The sequence below is a fragment of the Solanum lycopersicum genome, chromosome 12 (assembly GCF_036512215.1).
Source record: "Solanum lycopersicum chromosome 12, SLM_r2.1".
In the NCBI taxonomy this organism is placed as follows: domain Eukaryota; kingdom Viridiplantae; phylum Streptophyta; class Magnoliopsida; order Solanales; family Solanaceae; genus Solanum; species Solanum lycopersicum.
This window is the reverse complement of record NC_090811.1, coordinates 59341560-59368733: the sequence shown is the minus strand read 5'-3', so window position 1 is coordinate 59368733 and position 27174 is coordinate 59341560. Positions and strand designations below refer to the sequence as shown.

Here is a 27174-nt window from a genome sequence, read left to right as displayed (position 1 = left end):
TTTCAATCATCAAATTCCAACTTAGATTATAAAATAAACTTGGTGTTAGGATGACTTCTTGAATTTATATATTTTAGCACAGAAAAGATAGATTACAAAGTTGCAGCAGCTAAGTGCAGCCAAAAGCCAGAAGAAGTAATCAAGATGCCCACTGTTTAAGTTGTTTGGAATCCATCCAGGTTTACCACCTTGAGTTGTAATAAATGTTACTACTGTCAGTATGAAAGAGATCAAGTAATTACCCATAGCAACGGTCAACAGTGACAATGCACTGCACAAGCTACGCATTGCAGTCGGTGATTGATCATAAAAGAACTCGAGGTTCCCAATAAAAGTAAATATCTCGCCTGCTCCTAGTATAAAATACTGCGGAATCTGCCAAAAGATACTGAGAGGTACTGCAACTGCTTCATCCACCAAACTACGGTCTCTTGCAAGTTGTAGACGCTTGAACTCAACGATAGCAGCAACTGACATGCCCAACACAGAAAGGAAATGTCCGATTCCAATTCGCTGTAAGTTGGAAAATCCCCTTTCATTTCCAGTAAGCCTCCTTGCAATTGGAATAAGGATCCTATCATAGACTGGAACCCATAAAATAACACTAATGATATCAAAAAGTGAAAGAGATGCTGGAGGAATTCTGAAGGAACCAATGGAAGTGTCCATTACCATCCCTTGCTCCACAAACAACGTCATTTGTGCATAAACAGCAGCAAATATTATTCCAGTTGCCCATATGGGAAACATGCGGATCAAAATTTTCAGTTCCTCAACCTGTGTAACAGTACAGAGCCTCCAAGCATTGGAATAGTCCCCAGTTTTCGATTCGGTATCTGAAACTACAGCAGCTTTGTCAAGGCACCTGAAGAAGACATACTTGTAGGCTTAAAATAAACTAACACTTGAAACCTTAACTTTCCTAAAAATACAAATAGAAAAAATTATCAAAGAAATCCAAAATAATTCATATGTTCATGATTCTGGTGTTATGAAAAAATATTTATGTAAATCAAATTTATTCAATAGTGATTACTGGAAAACATTAAAGCAGTGACATGACAGAGTAAACACACTCAAAGAACTCATTCTTCACACAAAAAGAACTAATTCCTCCTGCTAAAGAATAAGATACATACCATAAACAGAATTCTAAGCTTGTTGAACTCATTTTGACCTCAGCAAATTTTGTAAGCTTGCATGAATCCATGTAGGTTGTACCTTCCTTTTATTGTAGCCCACTAGATGGCTAGCCTTGCTTGACTAAATAAGGTTTGTAAGCTCACTAAATCAGTTGTAAGGACTCTCCTTCCACTCATTGCAACAATATAGATGGATATGTTAAGAATCCAATCAAATCCATGTCTTTTTAAATAACATCTCTACAGTATGAGTGTGGGGACTAGTTTCTTTCTTCTACAACAAGTGTTTATAAAATTCTTTACATTTGTGCATAGTACAGTTGCAAATTTCTTCTCTCCTACCTCGGTACATTATATCCCTCCTTTTCGGTCCTAAATATATCTGGTTGTTCTACATAGAACCAAGTTCCTTTTTTAGTAAGAACATGTTTCTTTATAATTCAGTCTATAGAATATGAAAACATTGTACATATGAATGGAACATCTCTAAATTTCACCCTTTTGGAATCATAAAAAAACAACAACGCGTAGTAGAACCTTCATGAGAACATAGCAAAATGTATTTCCCACTCAAGAAATTAACAAAGCTTAAATAAAGAATATTTGGATGCATCATTTTAGTCCATAGGGACTAGACCAAATAGACAATTAACAGTAGCTTACAACGCTGCTATGAAAAATATTTAATACAGTATTGGTATTCGAAGGGTGAGTAGAAAATAAGTACTTTTGCTAAGAAACTTGTCAAGGGAAGCAATGACGTCTTTCAATTTCCCCCTTACCTTTTTTATCATCAGTTTTCTTCTCCTAACTTTTGTTTTTTCCAATATAACACTAACGATAAGGTCTTTATCATCACACCTCCTGATTCATCCTTGTTGGACTGATACTCAGATGACCAGGTTCACCATCGGTAATATTGCTTTATTTATGTCTGTGACACAATCTAGATCTAAGAAATTATATTGTTCACTTATTAATTTTGGTATCCAATTTTTATTTAATCTAAAAATTATTTATTGGTTTTGTAAGAGAGAGTTGGAAGAAGTTGGATTATTTATTTACGAGGGAAAGCCCTCTATTTATACACAAAAATTACACGCTTTTGGCCAAAATGGCCGACACTTACTTTACACTTGACCCTTTTACATTTAGCCGACGCAAGAAAACAAAAACTTATTATTTACTTTTCATAGTGGCCTTAACTTTTATTACCGGCCGACACAATACTTTTTTACATATGGCTGATATTCAGCCGACGCAAAATGACAAAAACAAAAAGACTTAACTTTATATATATATATATATATATATATTTTTTAATTCTAGTTGTACGTCTGGGACATAGTTTTCTTCTCCTTCACATTTTGTGCATAGGTGATCAGGATATTTTTGTCCTATCAACTTGCAGTATCTTGTCATCAGATTAGGAGAATAAAATATTTCCTTATAGCTCTTGTTGTTGGTGTAGCTTCTGGCCTTAATAGACTTAGTATCCATTGTCTTAGTTCTTCCATGTCTGCTAATCGTATATCTCTGCAATTTGAATAGATTATTGTTTGATCTCGATTGTAGTATGTCCATATGGCATTTTCATTCAGATAATTGTTTGTTAACTCGTTCAATATAGTAGCTATTCCGATAGTTCTTTTATTTGCATAGAATTCCGGAATATCTACTCTTTGTATTTCTTCTTGGGTGTCTATCTTTTCAGGAATTATCATTTCCCTAGTTAGCCCGATCTTTATAACTTGTATTGTAGGTTTGACTTCGTCATACAATATCTCTGCCGTAGCTGCGTAGAACTTTATATAAAAAAGAGTACCTTTGGTTACTCTTTTATACTGTAAAAAAGCTTTATATAGTTCTGGTATCTTGGATATCTCGTCTCCTGTTATCGTGTATACGGTACTTAACTGTCCATAGTTGTAGCAAGTTGCTACTAGGTCTGGATTAGTTCTTGGTTGTGCAATTAATTTATTATATCCTTGTAAATACTAGGTTATGTAGTCTTCGTCGGGTTTTTTCATATTTTTAGCTTTAGGGTTCTGGTTGAGAAAAGTCTGTACTTTGTATATATTTTCTATATATGTTCTGGAGATATAATTGTATGTTTGTTTTTGGGAATCTAAGCTGGCTTTGTAGGTATTTGTTTGTGGGGTGACAGACATCTTTTTGGGTACTTTGAGAAGTATATGGTTGTGAGAATAATTTGTTCATATTTACAATTGTATATTTTACCTTAGCCTCCTCCTTTTTTGTAGGTTGTCTTGCTGTAGATGTGCTGGCTGCAGCTGCACTTGAACAAACATTGTTATGGGTTTTTTGGAGTTTCCCAACGTCTCCTTGTAGTTCCGCATGTTTATAGTCATGCTGCTGACTTAGCTCCGCATATTTTGAGGCATGCTGCTGACTATTAACTTTTTCTTTCAGACTTTGTACTTCCATTTCTATCTTTTCCATCTTTTGGCATAGATTTGTCATCATAACCAATATATCTTTTAGTGTATCTTTCTCTTGAGAGATAGTCTGCAATGAGATTCTAGTCAGTTTTAATTATCTCAATTGTAAATGTAAAATTCAATATATTTAATACTAATCTTCTTATTTCTTTTGTTGTAACTGAATCATCTACCTTTTTAGTTATCCACCATTTTACCTGTGTGTTATCTGTCCTTACGATAAATTTATTGTAAACAATATATGGTTCGAATGCTAATAAACATCTATATAATGCAAATAATTCCTTTCTATTTATCTCCCATTTCGTTTGTGCTTCAGTATATGTTCCTGAGTAATACCTGCAATGATGTTCTATCTTTTCTTTGTTATATTTATATTTTAGTACTCCTCCGTAACTGTGATCACTTGAATCTGTTTCAACTATATATGTAAATGCTTTACTTTCATTAGGAAAGTATAGTTTTGGTAATTTTTTACATAATTTTTTAATATTTTTTATATGTTTTTTATCTTTATCGTCAAAATAATATTCAACGTCCTTTTTAAGTTTTTTATGTAGTGATTTTAAATGTTCTGCTAATTTTGGTATATATTCTCTTACTTGGTTTACTAATCCTAAAAATGATTGTAATTTCTTTTTTGTATCTATATTTTCATTAAGGGTAATTATTTTTTGTATTATATGGGTTTGCATTTTTATTCCATTTTTGTCTATTTGTATTCCTAGAAATTCTACCTGTGGTTTCATTATTTCTGCTTTACTTTTACTTAGCTATTCCGATAGTTCTTTTATTTGCATAGAATTCCGGAATATCTACTCTTTGTATTTCTTCCTGGGTGTCTATCTTTTCAGGAATTATCATTTCCCTAGTTAGCCCGATCTTTATAACTTGTATTGTAGGTTTGACTTCGTCATACAATATCTCTGCCGTAGCTGCGTAGAACTTTATATAAAAAAAGAGTACCTTTGGTTACTCTTTTATACTGTAAAAAAGCTTTATATAGTTCTGGTATCTTGGATATCTCGTCTCCTGTTATCGTATATACGGTACTTAACAGTCCATAGTTGTAGCAAGTTGCTACTAGGTCTGGATTAGTTCTTGGTTGTGCAATTAATTTATTATATCCTTGTAAATACTGGGTTATGTAGTCTTCGTCGGGTTTTTTCGTATTTTTAGCTTTAGGGTTCTGGTTGAGAAAAGTCTGTACTTTGTATATATTTTCTATATATGTTCTGGAGATATAATTGTATGTTTGATTTTGGGAATCTAAGCTGGCATTGTAGGTATTTGTTTGTGGGGAGACAGACATATCTTTTTGGGTACTTTGAGGAGTATATGGTTGTGAAAATAATTTGTTCATATTTACATTTGTGTATTTTACCTTAGCCTCCTCCTTTTTTGTAGGTTGTCTTGCTGTAGATGTGCTGGCTGTAGCTGCACTTGAACAAACATTGTTATGGGTTTTTTGGAGTTTCCCAACGTCTCCTTGTAGTTCCGCATGTTTATAGTCATGCTGCTGGCTTAGCTCCGCATATTTTGAGTCATGCTGCTGACTATTAACTTTTTCTTTCAGACTTTGTACTTTCGTTTCTATCTTTTCCATCTTTTGGCATAGATTTGTCATCATAACCAATATATCTTTTAGTGTATCTTTCTCTTGAGAGATAGTCTGCAATGAGATTCTCGTCAGTTTTAATTATCTCAATTGTAAATGTAAAATTCAATATATTTAATACTAATCTTCTTATTTCTTTTGTTGTAACTGAATCATCTACCTTTTTAGTTATCCACCATTTTACCTGTGTGTTATCTGTCCTTACGATAAATTTATTGTAAACAATATATGGTTCGAATGCTAATAAACATCTATATAATGCAAATAATTCCTTTCTATTTATCTCCCATTTCGTTTGTGCTTCAGTATATGTTCCTGAGTAATACCTGCAATGATGTTCTATCTTTTCTTTGTTATATTTATATTTTAGTACTCCTCCGTAACTGTGATCACTTGAATCTGTTTCAACTATATATGTAAATGCTTTACTTTCATTAGGAAAGTATAGTTTTGGTAATTTTTTACATAATTTTTTAATATTTTTTATATGTTTTTTATCTTTATCGTCAAAATAATATTCAACGTCCTTTTTAAGTTTTTTATGTAGTGATTTTAAATGTTCTGCTAATTTTGGTATATATTCTCTTACTTGGTTTACTAATCCTAAAAATGATTGTAATTTCTTTTTTGTATCTATATTTTCATTAAGGGTAATTATTTTTTGTATTATATGGGTTTGCATTTTTATTCCATTTTTGTCTATTTGTATTCCTAGAAATTCTACCTGTGGTTTCATTATTTCTGCTTTACTTTTACTTAAGCTTATACCTGAATGTTTAATTATATGTATAAATTTTTCTAATAATCTTATATGTTCTTCTTGTGTTTTAGAATATAATAGTATGTCATCTATGTATACAATGCAATTTTCTAATTGGTTAAAGTAGTTATCCATGAAATGTTGATATGTACCTGGTGCATTTTTGTATCCAAATGGTAATACATTCCATTCATAGAATCCTTGTGGTACTGTGAATGCTGTTAATTGTTTAGATTCTTCTTCTAATTTTAGGTGGTAAAATCTTGATTTGCAATCAAATTTACTAAAATAGTTGTATCCTTGTATTTGTCTTGTCTTTAATATTTTATTTGGTATTGGGTAGTTATATGTTTTAGTTTTGGCATTTAAATTTCTGTAATCTATAACCATTCTACTTTTACCTCTTTTTTGTCACTGTGTTTTATAACTATAAATGCTGGGCTTGTGTGTTTGCTATTACTTTCTTGTATGTAATTGTTTTTTAGTAGTTCATTTATATGTATTTTAAATTCTTGTAAATCATCAAAGTTATATTTTAATGGTTTTTGTGTTATTATACTATTTTCGTCTATTAATTCAATTTTTACTTTTGTCTTATGTTTTTCCCATCCTTGTAGTGGATCTTCATTATATAATTGTTCTAGTTGTTCATTAATTATTCTGACTCTGTCTATTGTAAATATAATGATTTCTAATTGGGTTAATTGTTTTTCATTTATATTTTCCATTTCATGGTTTATTTTTTCACTACCTTTTATCCATTCCATAGATTTTCGTTGTTTATTTTTTACTCTTTTTGCTCCTATTTTATTGTCACATGGCGTAGTAAGCCACCAGTGTGTTTTTGTTATTATATGTGTGTAAAATTTGTCTAGAAATAGCATTCCTAGCAACATATCTTTTGTTGTGAATTCAAAATTATAGATTTCTTCTATTGTTAATATTTTATCCCATATTTGTATTTTTATATTTTTTGCTTTATATTAAATCATACTTCCTTCATTATTAAATCATGTTACTACCATTGGTGTTTTTAATTTTTCCCATTTATCTCCTGGTAAACAATTATATTTACATATATTTGCTTCTGCTCCTGTATCTATCATAGGGTATAATATCTGTTGTGATATCCTTCTATGATAATTTTTGCGAGTATATATATTTTCATTATTCATTTTGTTCTTTTTATGATTATCTTCTTATTTTGACATGTTATTGTTAATTGTTCGTTTTCTATATTATGTGGTTTAACTTTCTCTAGCCATTTTATTCCTAACGTGATATTATGGTTTCCTTGGTATATCTTAAATTGTATTTTTTAATGGAATTCCTCCTATAATTATTTCTTTTTCTGTTGTTTCTTCATTTGTATTTACTATTTCACTAGGTAATCCAGGGCATATGTGTCCTGTTTTTATAATTTCTTCTTCTAATACTAATTCTCTTGTCATATGATTTTCTTCTTGTCCTGTGTTTATCAAGATTTTATATTTTTTTTGGTCCATTATTCCCGTTATAAAATAATGATATGGCGTCGTTTCCTCTAATAAATTTTGTGGTATTTCATATTTTCTTTTAGATGTACTCATCCTTGATGAGGTAGCTCTAGTCAACATATTTAATGTGCTTGTATTTGGTGTACTTGAGGTGCTTAATCTTTCTTTTACTATTTCCAAATCTCCTTCTGTATCAATTTCTTTATAGCTATAGTCATTATTATCTATTACAGTAATTATTTTTTCAAAAGGATTTTCTATTTTTATCTTATCAATTTTATTCCTTGAGCCATCACGAGATAATTCCACGGAGACCTAAAACATCCAAAAGAAGTTTCGCAACCAATGGGAGCTATAACTCATATAACCCCATGGCTAGTCAACAATTATGTTAGAAGAAGTTGGGGCAATACTATATGGATGAAAAATAGTCATGCTGAGAATGACTAATTTGAGAAGCAACTGGGACAAAGAAAGTAGCATCATGACATATTTCTGGTGACTACTTCCTCATATCTATTTTGTTGTAGCACCATATATCTTTACAGTGACTATTTTCTCATATATATAATTTGTGTAGCACTCTGCCATCTTTCCGAGGACTACTTTCTCATATTAAATTTCTGTAGCACCACGTGTCTTTCTGGTGACTACTTTCTCATATTTAATTTGTGTAGTGCATATTTTCGATGACTACTTTTTCATATTTGATTTGCATAACACCGTGCATCTTTTGAGTGACTACTTTCTCATATCAGATTTGTGTAGCATCGTGTATCTTCCCATACTATGTACTCATATCTGATTTGTGTAGTTCCTTGTGTCTTTCTGGTAACTCCTCAAATGTGACTTACGTAGTTCCAATTTTGGTCAATGTTGTGCGAAATCCAACACTACCCAACAAAATCTGGCGACTAAAGCCCAACCAAAGTCGTCGATCCCCGATCCTTCACACGTGACTAGATCCAGGGTTTCAGCAACCACATCAATAGCACACGTTAGTGCGTGAGCTTGTCTGACCAACTTTTTGGCGACTTTTGCATTCAATATCGACTTGACACTTTATTCGAAGACGATCCATATATTTTTTACCAGATTTTAAGAATTTTTCAGTATTGATGCACGGTGAAGAAGTTTATATGGAACAACCACCTACTTTGGTTACTTAGAGGAGTTTAGTGACCCCATTTGTCGATTGCATATGTTATTCTATGGTTTGAAACAATATTCTCGAGCTTGGTTTGGGAAGTTCACCAAAACAATTCATGAGTTTGGCATGACTTGTAGTAGAGTAGTAGAGATGAACCCTCTATGTTTTATTGACATTATATATCATATCCAGTTTTTCTATGAGAGGGCTAAGCACATTGACGCTGATGAAAAAATACTCTCAGAAGATATTGTTACAACATTGTGAAGTCAAATGATCATCTTGTATATATCTTCACCAAGTCACTCACTATTCCTCGTATTAATTACATCTATAACAAGCTAGGTACATATGACTTTTATGCACCAGCTTGAGGAGGAGTGTTAGAATAGAAATAGAACAAAAATAGTATATACAATCCTACTTAGAATAGGAACAAGAATAGTATAAACTCATACTTGGAAAAGGATAAGTATATATAATCCTACTTGAAAAAGAATTGTATTATAGTGTCGATAAATAGGGTCTCAGCGTAATTATGTAGCGACCTAGTTCAATAATTTATTTTTCTCATATACTTCTCACAGTATCAAAGCCAGGTTCATCCTCTTTCAGGTTCCCAATCCATGCTCCAGTTGGGCTTGGGCATGAAGGCTTGTTAGTGTGAGTAAAAGTCCTTTCATTGGTTGGGGAATGGATAGGTGATTTATATTAACTTAGCAATCCTCCCCTCATGAGCTAAGTTTTGAGATAGAGTTAGGTCCAAAGGTCATATCTCTACAAACATTAACTAGTGCATTCAGTCGTCACGAGTGTACCACACATATACCTAATTGGGGGGAGAGAAAGAGGGATAATAGAGGATTTGGAGCACTAAAAAAGTGACCTACCAAAGCATTTTAACACACTAGAGCATTTTATGATGTTTTTGGATAGATTTCAGTGATTAAATGGTATCATTAACATCAAAATCACATTGGATTCTTCAGAATTCATCAAATTTTCAAGAATCACTACAAATTGGATTTCTGGGGTGGTTGGAATTTTAAAGGGTAATCTCACTACCACACTTTCGTTTATGATGCTTAAATAAGTATGTATAAGGTAATTTTCTGAGTAGCACCTATGGTTGAATTGAAGTATCGATGAACCATAGGAATGGATATAAATGAAGGTTGTCATGTTGGTTGGAGAAAAAGGTGACTATTAATTGGTTATTGTAGTCATCCAAATAGATACAATAGTCTATTTAATCAAGGGATTAATTGGTGAATCACGACACCATTCATGAACAATCAGGGACTTGGATGACTTGAAGACTAATGGATATGAAATGATACATCTAACTATATTCAAGTACATATTGTTGAGCATTTGGACTGTCAATTGTTGAAAAGCTAAGGCTACATCCAAGATAAGTTGAGATACACCTTCCTTGAGTCTTTTGTCCAAAAGCATGATTCTAAAGATGTACGAAAACGTTTTAGAATGTGAATGTATGTTGGAAGGGCCAAGCGATCATCAAAGTTATGCCTTAAAGTGCAACTATAAGTATGAAATGATATGAAAAAAAGATATTGTAATTTTGACTCAAAGTAAGAATTTTTGGCATCTTTGTTGTCTTTATAAATGGCATGACTTTAATACGAGCAATATGAGACCATAGAGGAGAAGAGTGTAAAATAAAAATGTTTTTCTTGGCAAAGAAGAAAATATTATCACCTCAGTTCATCAGTGTGCAGTAGCTTTCGGCTTCCTTCAATTGTAGAGCTTTTGTCTGGGGTTTCATAAAGTAGTGTACTATCATCGGGGACAGAAAAGTTCCATTTGTGGAATGTTGCAACCAGAACCTGGCACATTCTTGTGAGAGGACTTCCCCCAGGATTTTGAATTCTGTAGAGTGGTGTACCAAAAAAGAAACTTGCAATGGCAATCCCCATAAAAACTGTAGGGATGAAAAACCCGAGGCCCCATCCAGCATTTTCTTGAATCCACACAATAAAAGTGCTTGACATCAAAGCTCCAATGTTGATAGAGAAATAGAACCAATTGAAGAAGGATCCCTTCTTAACTCTCTCTTTTGGATCTGTGTCATCAAATTGATCCGCACCAAATGACGATACACATGGCTTAATCCCACCAGTTCCAAGAGCAATCAAATAGAGGCCAAAAAAGAATATGGCATACTGGGCAGGAGTTGCTGAAGGGCACACAGAACCCACACATTCAGGGGGCTTAAAAGCAGGAACTGAAGCTGATAGTGTCAGTGTACACATTCCCTATACAGCCAAGCAACAACACAAAAAGCATGAAATAAGAAGTGGAATTCCAACAAGAAGACATGTATTTACTGTCTCACTTAAAAGGTGAAAATCACAGTAGCAAAGGGGAAATAGGTCATTACAAAGTTAGGGTTCGGGTTCACAAGACAAGACATGTATTTACTGTCTTTTTTTAAATTTGCTATATCAGTTGTAAAGATGAGATCTTTAATGAGTTCAACCATAAGAGTTCAAAAGAGGAAAGACACTGAGAGCATAGCTACTATCTTTCTTCCTTATCAGATTCTTATATTTCCCCAACTTAAGTTTGTCTAAAACTTGGCAAATATCATATACTTCACAAAGTTGTTATATGTTCCATATAATGAAGTTGATAGCTAACTTTAAACAGTAATAGAAGACTGCGCACACTAGACCCGTTTAGTCATAGTGCACTGGTCTTCCTTTTGCAAATGAATGATTATAAGGTAAAGTAGATCTCTTTGGATCTATCATAATAGGAAATTGTCACTTAAGCAGTTATCTAGAAAAGTGGCTCTAACTTTCTCAAAGTTGCCAATGAGTACATGATGGATTTTCCAAAAGAAGTGCATTTTTTGGAGTAACCGACACTGGTGTGGCAACTGTTTTGGAGAATTCGTGCAAGATAGGCAACAACAATAGACAAACCAGGTCAAATTATTTAGTACCATAGTTGCACCCACCAATTATAAAAGAAAAGAAAAAGGTTAAATATGTATCACTTCTTTTTATAGTTAAAGTCTAACTAGGCAGTGTGCCGGAGTGACTAATTTATTCCAAACCAATAGAATAGGCCAGGTCATTTCTCCTTTTTACAGCTTACCTTAAGTTTGAACTTGCAAAAATTAAGTAGAGCAAAAGCATTTTAGAATTTATACTGGATACTAAGATTCGTATACACCATGTGAGAAAGGTAGAAATGCTGATGTAGAATGATAAAAAAAAATCGATACACTGCTGCCTTGCACATCGCTGAACCATAAAATTGTCTGTTTCCATCGTCCTCTAATGTCATTCATGTTGCATCTTATGTTTTCCAGGTACATGAATTTACTTAAATTGACCACAACTATAACAAATAGTCAGCACCTCGGCATTCACTCACTACTTCCTAACGGTTTTTACGAGTAGGAAGGATTGATATCATTGATACCAGATGTGGATATCCATCAGAATGCAGGCTAGTGTTGTGAACGGCGAGAGGCGACAAAAGGCGACAAGGGCCTGCCTCGCCACACGGCGAGGCGAGCGGCGAGGCGCTTGCCTTTTTGAATAAAGCCGCCAATTAATATCAAAAATTAAAAATATTTAATTGCATATTTTATCCAAAGTCTTAATAGCAATAACACATATTAGCAAATATTCAATTCAAAAACCAATAGTAGATACTAAAATGTCTAAAACTTTAAAGACCAAACAATTCAAAATACAATAAACCAAAACTTTAAAAGTCTATTCTTCTTCAAAAAATTTTTAAAAAAATCAACACTTGTTACACTTACACAAAGCAGTAAGCACTGCCTGACTGCTGCTTACCAAAATTAAAAAAAAAATGAAGAAGAAGAACAGAAAAAATAAGAACAGAAGAAGAAGAAGAACAGAAAAAATAAGAACAGAAGAGGAGAGAAATCAGAAATGAGAAAACATTACCTGAAAACCTGAAAACAGAGAGTGAGAGTCGCGAGGGTCGTCGGCGAGGGAGAGGAGATGCCACAGCGAGGGAGAGCGAGGGAGCAGAGACGCGACAGCGAGGGAGCAGAGACGCGACAGCGAGGGACAGAGAGGGAGCAGCGACGCGATGGAGGAGAAGAGAAGAGTCAACGATCGAGAGAGAGAGAGAGAGAGAGAGAGAGTCGCGATGGAGGATTTCAGAAATTTTCAAAAGTTAAAAAAAAAACCCTAATTTTGACTAATTTTATTAAGTCAAAAATTTTTAATCAAAAAGGCGGCGCCTTTCGCTCGCCATTTCAGCGCCATCGATCGCCAGGGGCTCGCCTTTTTCTCCTCGCCTCACCTCGCCAGAGAATGGCGAGCCACCCTCGCCTCGCCTTTGGCAACGAGGCGAGCGCCTTTCATAACACTGATGCAGGCCAGTTCAGACCAACATCACGTTTGAATGTGTTGTATAAAAAAGTATCCAAGATTATATATGAGAGATTGAAGGTAGCAATAAGCAGTATTGTGGCAGACAATCAGGCAGCATTTGTAAAAGGAAGGTTCAAGTGCATAATGTACTAATATGCCATGACCTCCTAAGGAGTTACAAGAGGACAACATCTCCAACATATATGATTAAAATAGATCTTAGGAAAGCGTATCATATGGTATCTTGGGAGTTTACTGAGGAGGCACTACATAAATATAGTTATCCAGAAACTTTTACCAAACTAGTGATGAACTGTATGACTTCAATAAAATTATCCATCAAGGTTAATGGCGAAAATCATGGATATTTTAAAGGGAAGAGAGGATTGAGGAAGGGGGACCCAACGTCACCATTGCTATTAGTGTTGGTCATGGAGTATCTATCTATAGCATAAACTATTAGGCTTTAAGTTCCATCGAATGTGTCATAGCACCAAGCTAAACCATCTCATTTTTGTGGATGACTTGATGCTATTTTTAAAAAGGGATCTAAAGTTTACAGGAATGATGATAGAGGTGTTGAACCATTTCAGTAGGGTGACAGGCCTTATGGAAAATCTGGATAAGTCTAATATATTTGTAGCTGTGGTGGATGATGCTCTGAAGGAACAAATGTGCAGCTAACAGGATTAACACTTGGTCATCTTCCAATCAGATAGCTTATCATCAAAGACATAGCCAAGAATAGATTTCCATCAACTGGTCGACAAAAAAACCAACAAGATTACTAGTGCATATTCAAAAACTTTGTCATAACTCAACCTTCACCCTAGCACAGCTTAGTCGAGATTGATTAGTTGTAGCCATGTCCACTCTCAAAGGTTTCCCAACAGCTGATGCAAGAGAAAATACTAACTCTTTAGCAGATAAATCAGGAGGTAGGCCTGAAAGGAAATATATGCACCTGCAATTGCCGTTCTTCATCTGGATCAAACCAAGGTTTCCACTTTAACAATGGTATAATATCATTAAAACTTGAGAAAGAACGCCGACTTGGCTAGCACATCGACATAGTCCTCTAAAAGTGTTAGCCGATTAACACCAAAACGATTTCTTAAGAACCCTATCTTGCAATCGACCTTGATCTCATATTGAATTGGAATGATCTTTCTTAAATATTTGAGTTTCGGTCATCTATATGAAATTTACCAATAACAGCTAACTAAAAATTTTCCTTGATTCTATCTGAATCCCATGTCACAGTAGGTTTGCAGTGCTGATACACAACAGGTTTGTGTGGAATAGGTTGCATGGGGTTGTAGCAGTGGAGAGTTCAAGGAGTGAATAATCAGAAGTAGAGGTTGAACACCCTCTTAGTTTTGGCATTCCCCACGGAGAGGAAACATAACAAGAATCAGTAGATTGAAGTTAGTTATGTTAAGATAAATTCTCCGGTAGGAATAGGAAAAAATAAATATGACAACATGAATATGCAAGTCACAGTAAGAAATTTTATAATCATCTCACAACCAATAAATTAAGTATTTAGTGTAAAATGAAGCTGAGATAATTACCATAAAGTAGATAATAGAGAAGGTAGCAATTGTCCAATATCTTCCCCAATATGTATCTGCCATCACAGCCCCAATGAGGGGTGTTAGGTAACACGTGCCTTGCCAAATTGTGACATTTCTAGCAGCTGAGACATTTCCCTCATGTAATTTCTTGGTAAGATAGGTAACAAGATTAAGACAAATGCCATAGTACGCCAAACGTTCACAACATTCATTACCTGAGACCAAGGTCCGCAACCAAATCAATTATACCATAAAGCAGAGTGAATAAGAAACTAGGCCAAAACAAGTAATAGAGAAGACAAGAAAAGAAAAATTTCAGTGTGGCATACCAAGAATAAAGGGGCAAGCTTTCCAGTTCCCTGTCTCACTCTTTAAAACAGGATTACCCATGATATCAACAGAACCATCTCTAGTGTACAGTCCACCGTTCTCATTCTACAAATAAGAATTTTTTAAGAATGCCAACAAAAGTAACTTGTTTCTTTTTAGCATAATAATAAACGTCCTTTTTAAACTTGGCTTTAGCTGACATCTATGCACTTAACTTTGGGTATGCACAAGTAAATACTTCAATTTTGACATTATAAGTGGTGTGCTATGTGTATTATATTACATACTACATGTATGACTACTTGATCAACTTTATACAAATTTAAATTTCTACTTGTGCACACCAAAAGTTAGAGGGCGTAGCTATCAGCTAAAGTCAAAATAATAAAAGAGGTCAATTTTTTAGAAACTCATGTAGTTTCAACTAACTAATCATAAATAAGAAGGTTCTTCTTACTTTCTTCATATACATTAATAGAACTAAAAAATTATAATTTGAACCTGTTTGGCCATGAGGATTTTTCATTTTCTCCCGGAACATTGTATTTGGCCATAAAGATCCGATCAAGTAATATTAGGTCAGGTAATGTTCAATGGTCTTATAGATTCATGACATGTGTATACTATAGAATAATTTATGGTTGAGATGCATTTAAATTATAAACTCATTATAATATTAAAAACAACAAAGTTGTCAACTTTTTTATTTGGGATAATGCACAAGTACCCCCTCAACTTATGCCCGAAATCTCACAGACACACTTATACTATATTAAGGTCCTATTACACCCCAGAACTTATTTTATTAATAATTTATTATCTCTTTTCGGCCTACGTGGCATTATCTTGTGGGCCCAATGCTGGTTGACTTTTTTTTTCAAGCTAGTGCCACGTAGGCCAAAATGGGGTAGAAAATTTCTTATAAAATAAGTTTCAGGGGGTAATAGGACCTTAGTATAGTACAAGTGTGTCTCTGGGATTTCTGGCATAGGTTCAGGTTGCATTTTCCCATTTTATTTTTTAAAACTATCAAATAAAGTAATTAAGTGTACCCAAACTAATATTTTTAAGAAATAAATTTAAGATCGACGAGAATAAGCGAACTTTCTGACTTTTTACCCGCCAAACTTCTTTGGAAGTAATTTCACACCTGCTTTCTCCAAATTCTGAAGCAATCTCCAAATATATATCAAACGTAAAAACACCATTGAGTTATAAATAAAAATTCAACTACAGAACTTGATAATACAATTTTTTAAAAATAAAAAATAAAATTGGAGGTTTTCAAATAATTATATAAATATATTTAATAAGATTTTTCAAAAGTGTAAGGTTCTTTAAAATTAGTATCAATTTAAAAAATATCAATACAAGTACGAGGTTTAACAAGTAAAAAAGTCGAGAAGTCCGCATATTCTCGCTAGTCTTATTTTTTTCTTGAAAATATCAGGTAGGATACAATTAATTGTTTTATTCGATAGTTTTTTAAAAAATAAAAATAATTGACGATTTTGTTGATTTTATTATTAAGATGAGTATATAATTTAAATAGATCTCAAGCATAAGTTATTATATAGTACATATTTATCAAGAAAAAATATTATATAGTACATATGACATGAATCTATAAGACCATTGAACATTACTTGACCTAATTATACTTGATCGGATCTTTATCCATGAAATTTTGGAAACATTCATGTAACGACCTGTTTAGTCGTTTGGAGCAGCAGAGTTAATTTCTGAAAATCACTGTCTGAGTCGATGGATCCCATGACGGACCGTCATAGGCACGACGGACCGTCGAGGGTGTCTCGTTCCAAAACACTTAGAATTTAGAAATTTGGGTACTGAGATCGACTCTCTGAACTTCACGACGAAATGGCAGGACGGACCGTTGAGGGCTCGACAGACCGTCACAAATCCTTCCGCAGAATTAACTCTCTGAACTTTGTGACGGACGTGCAGGACGGACCGTCACAGGCTGCGTGACCCTGACTGGGTCGGATTTCTGTTAAATATTTTAAGGGGCATTTTGGACTTTTCCTGCTTATAATTATAAAGTTAGTGGTTTACTGTTAATAATTTAATTACTTGGGGGTTAAAAGAGGGAACCTTGAAACAAGTAGTGGGGTATTTTATCATCTTTTATACTTAATTATATGCTAATTAGGGTAAAAGAAAGAGGGTTTGAATAAGAAAAAGAAAAAGAACAGAGAGAGAGAGGGAGAAACGATCGATTGAGAGAGAGGAAGAACTCAGATTTGGGAAAGTAGATTGCTTGATCACAATTCTTCGATGGAGGTAGGTTATGGTTTATGTTATTTGATAGTAAACTCTTAATAGCGAATGATATGTATTGGGTAGTAATGTAAAGTCTCATATATTGCTTAATTGTGTGTATGTACGATATGATTACATAATTTTGATGAATTAGCATGATGAGGCTGTTGAATCTTAAACCCTAAAAATTTTTTTGTTAATAATGATGCCTTGGTATAAAAGAAGGCTTGATGAACTAAAAGATTGAGAATAGTAGATGGATCGGGTGTCACGTTCCGGCACCAGGATAGTAGATGGATCGGGTGTCACGTTCCGGCACCAGGATAGTATATGGATCGGGTGTCACGTTCCGGCACCAGGATAGTATATGGATCGGGTGTCACGTTCCGGCACCGGGATAGTATAAGGATCGGTGTCACGTTCCGGCACCAGGATAGTAATGGATCGGGTGTCACGTTCCGACACCAGGATAGTATATGGATCGGGTGTCACGTTCCGACACCAGGATAGTATATGGATCGGAGTGTCACGTTCCGACACCAGGATAGAGGATGGATCGGAGTGTCACGTTCCGACACCAGGATTAGTAAAGAAAATGAATCTTGAAATATGTTAATATACTCAATCTAAAGAACCTGTTTCCCAAAAAGAGTATGATGTGGAGGCTTGAGTCCTCATAGATGTGTTTGGTGATGTTGTAAATGAGTCTTATGCTTGTTGCTATCGCCTGTTAAGAATATTAGTTGATTTTATGTTATTATCTGAAATATATTGCTTTCCATTTTGAGTTGGCCGATGATACCTACTCAGTACTCGTGTTTTGTACTTATCCCTACTTGTAATTGTTTTTCTTTGTTATTTGTGGAGTGCAGCAAACGTGTCATCGTCTTCAACTCAACCGCAACTCTAGCCAGTCATCATCAAGTCGGATCTCAGGGTGAGCTAATGCTTCTAGCTTGGACTGGATCTTCTTCTTCATGTCTTGATGCCTTGAAGTTCCGGTATGGACTAGCTGTTTATTATTTTAGCTTCCTAGATATTCTTAGATTTAGTATCTTGAGGATAGATGTTCTTGGGGTGATGACTTCCAGATTTTGGGAATAATAAGTATTGAGTTTTTAGAAGTTATTTAATCGATTTTCATTAATGAGTTTAAGTCTTCCGCATTATATTATGTTATTTATGGTTGAAATGTTGGGGTTTAGATTGGTTGGTTCGCTCACATAGTAGGATAAGTGTGGGTGCCACTCGCGACCCGTTATGAGTCGTGACAAACTTGGTATCAGAGCATTAGGTTCGTTGGTCTCATCACACAAGAACGAGTCTAGTAGAGTCTTAAGGAACGGTAGGGGGACGCCCTTACTTATCTTTGAGAGGCTATAAGACTTTAGGAAAATTCCATTCTTTCTTTCTTTCGTGCTATTACTTGGATCCAATTGGTATCTAGGTGATACAAATTGGTATCTGACCATTTCACTCTATTTCGCAGATGGTTAGAACTAGAGAAACAACTACGCCAACACCAGCACCGGCAGGACAGGGTGCGTCTGAGCCAGCCACTGGGGCTGTAGCTCGAAGAGGAGCAGTGACAAGGGGTCGTGGTAGAGGTCGTGGGAGGACGTCCTCTAGAGGAAGAGGACAAGCACCTGTCTCATCTAGTACTAGGGCGGTGACTCCTCCACCGACTGAGGAAGTAGTAAGAGAGGGTGAGAAAGGGGAAAGTGAGCAAGTACAGAATGAGGAATTACCACCCCAACCCACCCAGAGATGATTAATCAGGTTCTTGCTTATCTTAGCGGGTTAACTGATCAAGGCCAGACACCTCCAGTGTTTTCTGCACCAGCACCTCAGGTTCCGGAAGTACGACAGGCCGCTGCTGAGGCTCCCCGCATGGATGCCTCATTGGAAATAGGCACGTTTCCTCGTTTGACTACAGGGCCTATAATGACAAGCGATCAGCATGAACTTTTCAGTAAGTTCTTGAAATTGAAACCTCCATTCTTCAAGGGTGTTGAATCCGAGGATGCCTACGATTTTCTGGTTGATTGTCATGAGTTACTACATAAAATGGGCATAGTGGAACGATTTGGCGTTTAGTTTGTAACCTATCAGTTTCAGGGAAATGCCAAAATGTGGTGGCGGTCACATGTTGAGTGTCAACCTGCACAGGCACCACCTATGACTTGGGCGTCGTTCTCTAGCTTATTTATGGAGAAGTATATCCCCCGGACCTTGAGGGATAGGAGGAGATGTGAGTTCTTGATCCTAGAGCAAGGCAAGATGTCGGTGACTGCGTATGAGGCTAAGTTCCATGCATTCGCCGTTTTGTGAAGAGGTTGAAGTCAGATTTGCGGATTTAAGCCTTACAGGTAGCGGCTACAGCGAAATCCTTTCAGGAAGTGGTAGACTTCGTGATAGAGGTGGAGGGAGTGAAGCCAGATGACTTCACCATGGCATCGACATCTAAAAGGTTTCGTAAGGGAGGTGAGTTTAATGGTTCTTACTCCAGAGGGCAGGGTTCAGGAGGTTATCCAGCCCGACCTATTCAGTCTTCACTACAGACTGTAGTTGGGGGTCCACCGCAGATCGGTCAACACTTCTCTGAATTTGGAGGTTATCCCCAGACTTCGTCATTCTCACAGAAACCTATGCTTGAATCCAGAGAGTGTTATGGATGTGGGGAGACTGGACACATTAAGAGGTATTGTCCAGAACAGAGTTACAGACCTCAAATAGTCAGAGGTAGAGGTGGTCATGAAAGAGGCCGTCATTTTGGAGGGCGTGGTGGCCAAGGTAATGGTGGTCACCAAAACGGCCGGGGTGACGGACAAATGGGAACTATTGCAGCGCAACGTGGTAGAGGCAACGGGCAGACAGGTGATAGGGCCCATTTTTACGTTTTCCCTGGGCGGTCGGAAGCGGAGACATCTGATGCTGTCATCACAGATAATCTTTTGGTTTGTGATTGCATGACTTTTGTATTATTTGATCCTGGATCCACATTTTCATATGTATCTTCCTCATTTGCTACTGGTCTTAATTTACATTGTGAATTGCTTGACATGCCTATTCGTGTTTCTACTCCGGTGGGTGAGTCTGTGATAGTCGAAAAGGTGTATAGGTCTTGTCTTGTGACTTTTAAGGGAAGCAACACTCATGTAGACTTGGTTATCTTAGAAATGGTTGATTTCGATGTAATTTTGGGTATGACTTGGCTTTCTCCAAACTTCGCAATCTTAGATTGTAATGCCAAAACTGTGACATTGGCCAAGCCTGGGACAGATCCGTTAGTGTGGGAGGGTGACTACACTTCCACTCCAGTTCGTATCATCTCCTTCCTTCGTGCTAAGGGAATGGTTAGAAAGGGTTGTTTAGCTTTCTTGGCACACCTCAGGGATGATACTACCCAAGTACCTTCGATTGAGTCGGTTTCAATAGTCCGTGAGTTTCTGGATGTGTTTCCTGCAGACCTTCCTGGTATGCCACCGGATAGGGATATCGACTTTTGCATTGATCTGGAGCCGGGTACTCGTCCCATTTCCATACCCCCTTATAGGATGGCTCCCGCTGAGTTAAGAGAGTTAAAGGCCCAACTTCAAGAGTTGTTAAGCAAGGGCTTTATTAGACCAAGTGCATCCCCTTGGGGTGCTCCGGTGTTATTTGTGAAGAAGAAGGATGGGAGTTTTCAGATGTGCGTAGACTACCGGCAGTTGAACAAGGTTACTATTAAGAACAAGTATCCCATTCCTCGCATTGATGATTTGTTCGATCAGTTACAAGGTGCTTGTGTCTTCTCTAAGATTGACTTGAGATCCGGTTATCATCAATTGAAAATACGGGCAACGGATGTGCCAAAGACTGCTTTTCGAACCAGGTATGGGCATTACAAATTTGTAGTAATGTCTTTTGGTCTTACGAATGCCCCTGCTGCTTTCATGAGCTTGATGAACGGGATTTTTAAGCCATATATGGATCTCTCTGTGATCGTATTTATTGATGATATACTGATATACTCCAAGAGTAAGAAGGAACATGAGGAGCATTTGAGAATTGTGTTGGAAGTGTTAAGGGAGAAAAGACTTTATGCCAAATTCTCCAAGTGTAAGTTTTGGCTAGATTCAGTGTCTTTTTTGGGGCACGTGGTTTCTAAGGATGGAGTGATGGTGGATCCTTCTAAGATTGAAACAGTGAGAAATTGGGTAAGACCTACTAATGTGTCAGAAATAAGGAGCTTTGTTGGTTTAGCCAGCTACTACCGTCGATTTGTCAAGGGATTCTCTTCTATTGCTTCCCAATTGACGAACTTGACTAAGCAAAATGTTCCATTTGTATGGTCGGATGAATGTGAAGAAAGTTTTCAGAAACTCAAGACCTTGCTGACTACTGCACCTATCCTTACCTTGCCAGTGGAAGGTAAGAATTTCATTGTTTATTGTGATGCATCCTATTCTGGTTTGGGTGCAGTGCTAATGCAAGAGAAGAATGTAATTGCTTATGCTTCGAGGCAATTAAAGGTGCATGAACGTAACTATCCGACCCACGATTTGGAATTGGCTGCAGTTGTGTTTGCATTAAAGCAATGGAGACATTATCTATATGGGGTCAAGTGTGAAGTCTATACGGATCATCTAGCCTATAGTATGTCTTTACTCAGAGGGATTTGAATTTGAGACAGAGGAGGTGGATGGAACTACTGAAGGATTATGATGTTACCATCTTGTATCACCCAGGAAAGGCTAATGTTGTGGCAGACGCCTTAAGTAGAAAAGCAGGGAGCATGGGTAGTTTAGCCCACTTACAAGTTTCTAGACGCCCATTGGCTAGAGAGGTTCAGACTCTGGCTAACGACTTTATGAGGTTAGAAGTAAATGAGAAAGGAGGATTTTTTGCCAGTGCGGAGGCGAGATCTTCTTTTCTTGACAAGATCAAGGGAAAACAGTTTGATGATGAGAAACTAAGCCGAATTTGGGATATGGCGTTGCGAGGAGAGGCTAAAGAAGCAATAATGGATGAGAAAGGTGTTTTGAGAATTGAGGGAAGGGTATGTGTGCCCCGTGTTGATGATTTGATCCACACTATTCTTACAGAGACTCATAGTTCCGGATATTCTATACATCCTGGTGCAACCAAGATGTACCGTGACCTAAAGCAACACTTTTGGTGGAGTAGAATGAAGCCCGACATTGTTGATTTTGTTGCCAAATGTCCAAATTGTCAGCATGTAAAGTATGAACACCAGAGGCCCGGAGGAACACTTCAGAGAATACCCATTCTTGAATGGAAGTGGGAGAGAATTGCAATGGACTTTGTGGTTGGTCTTCCAAAGACATTGGAGAAGTTTGACTCTATTTGGGTAATTGTGGACAGATTAACTAAGTTTGCTCACTTCATTCCACTCAAGGTGACCTACAATGCAGAGAAGTTAGCCAAAATCTATATCTCAGAAATTGTTCGATTGCATGGAGTTCCACTTTCTATCATATCAGATTGAGGTACGCAGTTTACTTCTAAGTTTTGGAGAACATTGCATGCTGAATTAGGTACTAGGTTGGACCTTAATACTGCATTTCACCCTCAGACCGATGGTCAGTCTGAGCAAACAATTCCGGTGTTGGAAGATATGCTTCGTGCATGTGTGATAGAATTTGGGGGTCATTGGGAAAACTTCTTACCCTTAGCGGAGTTTTCATATAATAATAGCTATCACTCAAGTATTGATATGGCTCCTTTCGAAGCATTGTATGGGAGGAGATGTAGGTCTCCCATTGGTTGGTTTGATGCATTTGAGGTTAGACCTTGGGAACTGATCTTTTGAGGGATTCATTAGAGAAGGTGAAATCTATTCAAGAAAAGCTTTTAGCGGCTCAAAGCAGGCAAAAGGAATATGCAGATCGAAAGGTTAGAGACTTGGAGTTCATGGAGGGTGAGCAAGTCTTGCTGAAGGTTTCGCCCATGAAAGGGGTGATGCGTTTGGAAAAAGAGGTAAGCTAAGCCCAAGGTATATTGGACCATTTGAAGTACTTAAGCGAGTAGGGGAGGTGGCTTATGAATTAGCCTTGCCCCCAGGACATTCAGGAGTGCATCCAGTATTTCATGTGTCTATGTTGAAAAGATACCATGGGGATGGAAACTACATTATTCGATGGGATTCAATTCTGCTTGATGAGAATTTGACTTATGAGGAGGAGTCTATTGCCATTGTAGATAGAGAAATTCGCAAGTTGAGATCAAGGGAGCTTGCATCCATCAAAGTTCAATGGAAGAATCGACCAGTTGAAGAATCCACTTGGGAGAAGGAGGCTGATATGTGAGAAAGATACCACACCTATTTACAGATTCAGGTACTCCTTTTCGCCCTTGTTTTTCTTCTTGTGATCGTTCGAGGACGAACGATGGGTAAATTGGTGTCTATTGTAACGACCTGTTTAGTCGTTTGGAGCAGCAGAGTTAATTTCTAAAAATCACTGTCTGGGTCGACGGATCCCACGACGGACTGTCATAGGCACGACGGACCGTCGAGGGTGTCTCGTTCCAAAACACTTAGAATTTAGAAATTTGGGTACTGAGATAGACTCTCTGAACTTCACGACGAAATGACAGGACGGACCGTTGAGGGCTCGACGGACCGTTGAGGGCTCGACGGACCGTTGAGGGCTCGACGGACCGTCACAAATCCTTCCGCAGAATTAACTCTCTGAACTTTGTGACGGACGTGCAGGACGGACCGTCACAGTTGTGACGGACCGTCATAGGCTTCGTGACCCTGACTGGGTCGGATTTCTGTTTAATATTTTAAGGGGCGTTTTGGAATTTTCCTGCTTATAATTATAAAGTTAGTGGTTTACTGTTAATAATTTAATTACTTGGGGGTTAAAAGAGGGAACCTTGAAACAAGTAGTGGGGTATTTTATCATCTTTTATACTTAATTATATGCTAATTAGGGTAAAAGAAAGAGGGTTTGAATAAGAAAAAGAAAAAGAACAGAGAGAGAGGGAGAAACGATCGATTGAGAGAGAGGAAGAACTCAGCTTTGGGAAAGTAGATTGTTTGATCACAATTCTTCGGTGGAGGTAGGTTATGGTTTATGCTATTTGATAGTAAACTCTTAATAGCGAATGATATGTATTGGGTAGTAATGTAAAGTCTCCTATATTGCTTAATTGTGTGTATGTATGATATGATTACATAATTTTGATGAATTAGCATGATGAGGCTGTTGAATCTTAAACCCTAAAAATTTTTTTGTTAATAATGATGCCTTGGTATAAAAGAAGGCTTGATGAACTAAAAGATTGAGAATAGTAGATGGATCGGGTGTCACGTTCCGGCACCAGGATAGTAGATGGATCGGGTGTCACGTTCCGGCACCAGGATAGTATATGGATCGGGTGTCACGTTCCGGCACCAGGATAGTATATGGATCGGGTGTCACGTTCCGGCACCAGGATAGTATATGGATCGAGTGTCACGTTCCGGCACCAGGATAGTAATGGATCGGGTGTCACGTTCAGACACCAGGATAGTATATGGATCGGGTGTCACGTTCCGACACCAGGATAGTATATGGATCAGAGTGTCACCAGAATAGAGGATGGATCGGAGTGTCACGTTCCGACACCAGGATTAGTAAAGAAAATGAATCTTAAAATATGTTAATATACTCAATCTAAAGAACCTGTTTCCCAAAAAGAGTATGATGTGGAGGCTTGAGTCCTCATAGATGTGTTTGGTGATGTTGTAAATGAGTCTTATACTTGTTGATATCACCTGTTAAGAATATTAGTTGATTTTATGTTATTATCTGAAATATATTGCTTTCTATTTTGAGTTGGCCGATGATACCTACTCAGTACTCGTGTTTTGTACTGACCCCTACTTGTAATTGTTTTTCTTTGTTATTTGTGGAGTGCAGCAAACGTGTCATCGTCTTCAACTCAACCGCAACTCTAGCCAGTCATCATCACGTGGGATCTCAGGGTGAGCTAATGCTTCTAGCTTGGACTGGATCTTCTTCTTCATGTCTTGATGCCTTGAAGTTCCGGCATGGACTAGCTGTTAATTATTTTAGCTTCCTAGATATTCTTAGATTTAGTATCTTGAGGATAGATGTTCTTGGGGTGATGACTTCCAGATTTTGGGAATAATAAGTATTGAGTTTTTAGAAGTTATTTAATCGATTTTCATTAATGAGTTTAAGTCTTCCGCATTATATTATGTTATTTATAGTTGAAATGTTGGGGTTTAGATTGGTTGGTTCGCTCACATAGTAGGATAAGTGTGGTGCCACTCGCGACCCGTTATTGGTCGTGACAATTCAGAAATTCATTTTCATTTTTTCCACTCTCACTATATCCTCACTTCCAAATTTATCCTAAAATTTTAATTTAATATAAATAACCTCATTTAAATTATATTCTATATTTAAATCATGTTACATGTTTCCTAGCAAAAATGCATTCAAACAACCAATTATTTGCAAAAGCTATAACCATATACAACCGACAACTCAAACTTCAGAAATTACAAATAATTAAAGTAAAAAATTATTTTTAACAATATGTAATAGCTAGTACATGGATCTACGTCTGAGAAGGATAGGATGTAAGCAGATCCGTGAAGATAGAGAGGTTATTTTTAAAATATCCTTAATTCAGTTCAAGTGCATCAAACTCAAATAAGTAAAAGAGGAAGAAAACAATGAAAAAACCATAACAATTAATATAAAAGTAGTGTAATATCTTTAAAAAAGAAAGGAACAAAGGAGAGACAACACTGTAACCCTATTAATCTCCTACCTAGTCTATTGTATTATATTATGTGAGATATTATTCTTTGGGAAAAGACTTAAATATGTGATTAAATTTTTAAAAAAGACTCATTTATATCATATGTTAAAAGTTTGATTAATCTGTATTATTGTTATTATACAAAAAACTTATCCATGACTATTTTTAACTTTGATTTTGCAAAGTCATTTTTTGAACCCAAACAACTTTTTAACACTTTTCAATTGGAGTTTTGGGTTAAATGTAATCTTTTGTTTCTTTCTTCCTCAAAAACACTAAGAACACAAGAAGAACCTCAAAAACTCTCAAATTTTCAAATCTTCAATTCCTTAAGATGATTTGGAAGTTGTTAATTTTGAAGAAAATCAAAAACTCCCAAATTTTCAAACTCCTCAATTCTTTGAGGTTATTTGGGAGTTGTTAATATTGAAGAACATCAAAAACTCTCAAAATTTCAAACTCCTCAATTCTTTGAGGTTATTTGGGAGTCGTTAATATTCTTTAGGTGTTCTTCCTGTTTTAAAGGAAGAAGCAGCAGAAAATATTACATTTGACCCATAAAGGAAAGTGTTAAAAATATTTTTGCAAAATTGGAGTCAAAATAATATCATGGGTAGTTATTTTTCTGAACAACAATGCATAGATAAGCTAAACATTTAACAGATTACATATATTTGAGATAAATTAGTAAAATTAAGTGTTTTTTGTTTATATATTAAAAAAAAGTATATTTAAATTTCAAATTTTGATTTTTTTCCTTTTTTCATGAAAATTTCAAATTAAGTGAATTTTTTTTTAATTTCACAGTCAAAAACCGACTTAGAGAGAAATAAATTATGAAGTAAAGAAAGAGAAATTAGAACCTGATGAAAGGCAGCATCTTGTAGAAGAGATTGAGTAGCCATAGTCACAGCTTATGTGGTGACAAAACATGAGATTTTTGTGTTGAATCTAAAAAGGGAAATGGTTGTTCCCTACCCCATTTTCATTTTTTGGGGTCACTTTGCACCTCATATTTTTATTTCATCTTTAATGCGCTCCATCTGGAAAGGCAAATTTGATTTTTTGAAGTTCTTTTTTGTACAAATAATTCTTTAATTTAGTATTATTTTATATTTCTATCCTTTAACTTTATGTGTGTGTAAGTAAATATTTAAATTTATATAAAATTGAATAAAATA

General features: G+C 36.0%; 1 protein-coding gene across 1 annotated transcript; it reads right to left on the bottom strand.

Annotated features, from left to right (window-relative positions):
* On the bottom strand, positions 1-27073 carry LOC101251451 (protein NRT1/ PTR FAMILY 8.3-like). The gene is made up of 5 exons (XM_069292760.1): positions 26857-27073; positions 14923-15028; positions 14591-14808; positions 10351-10907; positions 1-865 (listed from the first exon to the last, which is right to left on the bottom strand). Exons 1-5 carry the CDS (start codon positions 26896-26898, stop codon positions 46-48), a joined length of 1743 nt encoding a protein of 580 aa, XP_069148861.1. The 5' UTR covers positions 26899-27073; the 3' UTR covers positions 1-45.
* Positions 27074-27174: the final 101 nt, after the last annotated feature.